This window comes from Phaethon lepturus, unplaced genomic scaffold (genome assembly GCF_000687285.1).
Source record: "Phaethon lepturus isolate BGI_N335 unplaced genomic scaffold, ASM68728v1 scaffold44203, whole genome shotgun sequence".
In the NCBI taxonomy this organism is placed as follows: Eukaryota; Metazoa; Chordata; class Aves; order Phaethontiformes; family Phaethontidae; genus Phaethon; species Phaethon lepturus.
Genome location: NW_010532017.1, coordinates 3,928 through 8,002, shown reverse-complemented (window position 1 = coordinate 8,002; position 4,075 = coordinate 3,928). Strand labels below are relative to the sequence as shown.

The 4,075-nt window shown below is 49.9% G+C and overlaps 1 protein-coding gene across 1 annotated transcript in view; it reads right to left on the bottom strand.

The window, feature by feature from the left end:
* LOC104618986 (voltage-dependent N-type calcium channel subunit alpha-1B) overlaps positions 1–1,670 on the bottom strand; it is a gene marked incomplete at its 5' end in the record, with an annotated part of 28,855 nt that extends 27,185 nt beyond the window's left edge. Inside the window, one exon of the mRNA XM_010284725.1 lies at positions 1,554–1,670. Coding sequence (XP_010283027.1) covers positions 1,554–1,670 — 117 coding nt within the window. The remainder of the gene's footprint in view (positions 1–1,553) is intronic.
* Between the last annotated feature and the right edge of the window lie 2,405 nt (positions 1,671–4,075).

The following is a 4,075-nucleotide window of genomic DNA, read 5'->3' as shown; positions in this document are numbered from 1 at the left end:
GCACGGGGCTGGCCAGCACTCCCAGCCTGGCGCGGGCAGAGCCACCCGGCGTCGCTCTCCAACCACAGGAGAGAAACGCTTTTCTTCTCTCAACAAGCCTTTTCCGTTTTTGGAGAGAGCACACTGCTCCCCACGGTCTTATCAGCTAAAATAATCTCTCCGCATCGTTTTGGCTCAGACACCATGAGGTATTTGAAGGCGCAGCTAAAGCAAAAGAAACCCCTTGCTCTGCACCCCACTGCACTCTGCGTCGTTAAATACGCATCGCCACCCCAACGCCTTCCAGAAAGCACCGTGAAAAATACCCCGACATCACGCCGACCTGCAGACCAGCTCTCCTGAGCTCGTGACAGCGCCCAGGACACAAGCTGCCACCCGCGGACCTCAGAGCCCAGCCCAGAAGGCGGCGAGACCCATCTTCAGCCTGACCTCGTTGCGCTTTGCGTCCCCACGTCACCTCTCTACTTCTATCTCTCCGAAGCTCCTGCGGGATCTCCGGAGCCAGGGAGGTCAGGTGCTTTCTGTGGGAGAGGGTCCATGTGTGATGGGACTGGGGGTCTGCACCCTGCAGCTGCACAGTCAATAACCAGTCATGCGTTAGAGCTCAGGATCAGGGCTACAAATCCTGGTTTCAGATTAAGTATGTCCTCGCCGCACTGCAGAACGGAAGCATGTCCCATAACCAGAGTTAAGACACAACAAGCTGTAGAAATGAGCTGCAAATCAGCCGAACGCTGTTAAAAATAACCAGCTTTGGGGCAAGTGGGCTCCTATTTAGATCCGGAAAGTGGCTAACTCAAAGGTTCTCAACGCACAGGTTGAGAACTAAGCTGCCGTAAGGCAGTTGTTTGAGGGTCACTTAGTTCACAAATGCCATATCCAGCCGCTCTGGCCAGTCGCCTTGTGCCCCAACGTACCAGCTACCACGACCTGCTGAGGCTTGCTAGGAGGGAAGGGAGAGGGTAAAGGAAACCAGGGAAAGCAACTGCCTCCATTTCAGAACAAAAACTCATTTTTGTAATCCTCCACATCATAAAAACACAGCCCTGTGTTGTACAGCTCCATATTACCAAAATGCAACGGTTTGGGTTTTGCCTCTGTCAGATTCTACCAAGGCTGAAAGAAACCTGGTGAAAGCATTTTAACCTTACACTTGCTGCAGGCAAACAGCAGGCATGAAGGCACTTATTAGTCAAACTACCGTTTCCTTACGCGAATACCCGAGTCTCAAGACTTTGCCGTAGGGATTTTGTGGTAGTTTCAAAGGCAACCTGAGGTTTGCACGCTTGCTGCGGGTCTGCACCAGCAGCCGTCCAGCTTCGAGACTCATCTTCCAAAATGCTCAGCACCTGCAGTGTTCAGGGAACGTTCAGTGCAAATCGGTTAGCTTTTCTGCAGAATTAGTGCTCCTGTAATTGCTTTGTAGAGGTGCAGAGAGGCCGTTCCCTTGGCAAGGGGAAGCTCTTTGACACTCAATGGACGATGCTACAGACCTGCCAAGCATTACCATCTCCCCGCGTCTCTTCCCTGCCTACCGCCTGCCTAACACTCACCTTAAAAGACTGCACAAAGGTCCACAGCAAGATGCGGATAGTGTAACCCTGGCGAAGGAGCTTGATAAGTCTCGCTGCCCTGAAGAGCCGCAGGAAGCTGAGGTTGATGAAGTTGTCCTGCGGAAAGTAAAGGTTTTGTGTCCTTCAGAAATTAACGCGATTAGAAACCACAGCCCGCAAAAAAGAAATTAAAATTACCAGCTTCACGATCTAAGCAGCAAATCGGCCACCAGAAAACCTTCCAAAAGAAACATTCGTCAGTGCAGATCACTCCACATGCAGCAAGTATGAGAAAATCCCTCTCCACAAGAGCCCTCCCCTCTGCTACTGGGTCAATGATAGAAAAGGAAAAGGCCCTTTCACGCTGTCCATGGAGATCTTGTTTTCTTTGAGTAAGGCAGATTTTTCTCCCTCTAAAGACTCAGGGAGAGGTAATGGTGCCAATGTTATCATTTTGTAAAGAACGAGGTTGTTGTGAAGTCTTGGGCAGCTCGCTTTCTACAATGAATTGTACTTAAGCCAAGACGGTTGCAAGAGACTGCCGGTATAGCCTCTACCATAACAAAGAAAGTCGTTGTCCAGTGAAGACTAAAACATCCTTGAAAGAATGAGGATGTTTTCTAACCTGGAGATTTTAAACGTTTATACAACATGTGACTGGACAGGCTCATCAAGGAGAAATGGCACCAGCAAGACTGTTTGGAAGATGGATCAACGGCAGCAAATCAATGGGGGAAGTTGAGCATTCAACAGCAGGAGGGTGCCTTAGGAACCTGCTGATTTTTTTAGTTGTTATTAAATGTATCTTCACAGGTGGATTAAGGAACTGCTGGAGGCAGATTGTTTTGTATGATTCTCCTCACCCCGCACCCCATTTTTTTTTTTTTTTTTAGGGAAAAGAGGTTTCTTGCCCCAATGAGCTAATCTAGAGAGGGTTCTTTCCAAAACAAAACATGCAAAGCCAGATCCCTCTTGCCCTCCTATTTTAAGGAGATGAAAAATATTGCCCCTTTCCATAATGATTCCAATTCACTTATTTGTGAATCTCTGTTCACAGCCACTTATTTGACTGAGTTAGCTAAAGAGACAAAGCATCCCACTTTAAACTACCAAGCAGGGGAGTGGAAAATATAATCATAAGGAGCTCTTGTTGGTAAAGATGAGCAAAACCAGTCTTTCCCTTGTACTACTGTTTTACTGGAAGACACCCGGTCATATTGAACTGACCCACGTTTCTTGCTCATTTGGCTACAGAGCTCATGCTGAATTTGAGGGGCTTGTTGGATCTATTAATTTATTTAAATGCCAGCTCAGTTTTGGGGCCATCAGCATCGCATTCCACCAATCCCATCAAAGAGTTCAAGAAATCAGTCTCAGGCATGCACTCGGTTTCTCTCATGTTAAAAACGCAAGCAGCTCAGAGTTAGGCACAGACCGTATATCAGACTCAATCCTCAAATAAAGAGAAAAGAGAAAAGCACAGGTATGTTCAATGAAAGAGCAGACAACACTGAGCTCATTCCAATCAGCAACAGAAAGCAGCTCTGGCAGGCAAAACACAAGCACGGATTCCCCTGGGTTGTTCAAGGTCAGTAAAACAAACACTAAAAATTCAGCGTCTGTCTCTCAGCATCAGCTTCTGGTTGATTTTTCACGTCGTTTTAGTTCCCTTCACAAAATATCAGCTGAACTCACCTTAGCAGGTAAGGGCTGTATAGGACCCGGGGGGCAGAGCTGGACCGCGGCTGGATAACCAGGTGCCATCCGCAATCCGGTCCTTAGTAACGCGTCCCCGCCGCGCTGGCCGCGGCGCGGGCTGATACACCGCGGCGGAGCAGTGCAGGGGGCTTGCGTGCAGGGCGAAGGTTTAACCCAAAGCCCTTTCCGGTCACGGAAAGTTTCCCTGCCACCGGGACCCAGATCAGCCCAGTCAATGGGCATGGCACTTGGGCATCAGGCCTGCAAGTCTGACCAGTTATTACCTGCAGAGCGACGCTCAAGCCGGACCCTTCCTGCGCGCGAGCCTAACGCTCCTCCGAGGCGCGTGCGCACCGGCAGCGTCTGCAGGATCCGCCTTTGCGTCTGAACCTGCCTCACCTCCCTCTTCCCACCTTACTCCAGCGTAACAGCAAGAACATCGTTTTGCTCAGAGTTTGCTATGCCTCATAAGCGATGCTTCACATCTGCTTTGGTCTAGGTTGACGGCAAGGTCACGCTTAGGCTACCCCTGTGCTACACGAGGCTTTACACGGGGTAGTCTCTATACGTGCAATACGAAACAGGGAGCTCAAAACTGCGCAGCTGTGTCTATAACCCCCCGCTCCCTGAGATGTGGAGCGACAAACAGTCCACAACCCCCTTTTATTTTTCTCCTCCCAGCCCCAAACCCTCCCTCTCTGACTCATGCACTGCCATCTCCTACAGTGCAGCGGAAGCCTCAGCTCCGCGGGTAATAATTTGCAACCCAGGAAAATCCACCGTCACCAACGTTCGCAGAGCGTTCGAAGGACCGTTCTCTGCGC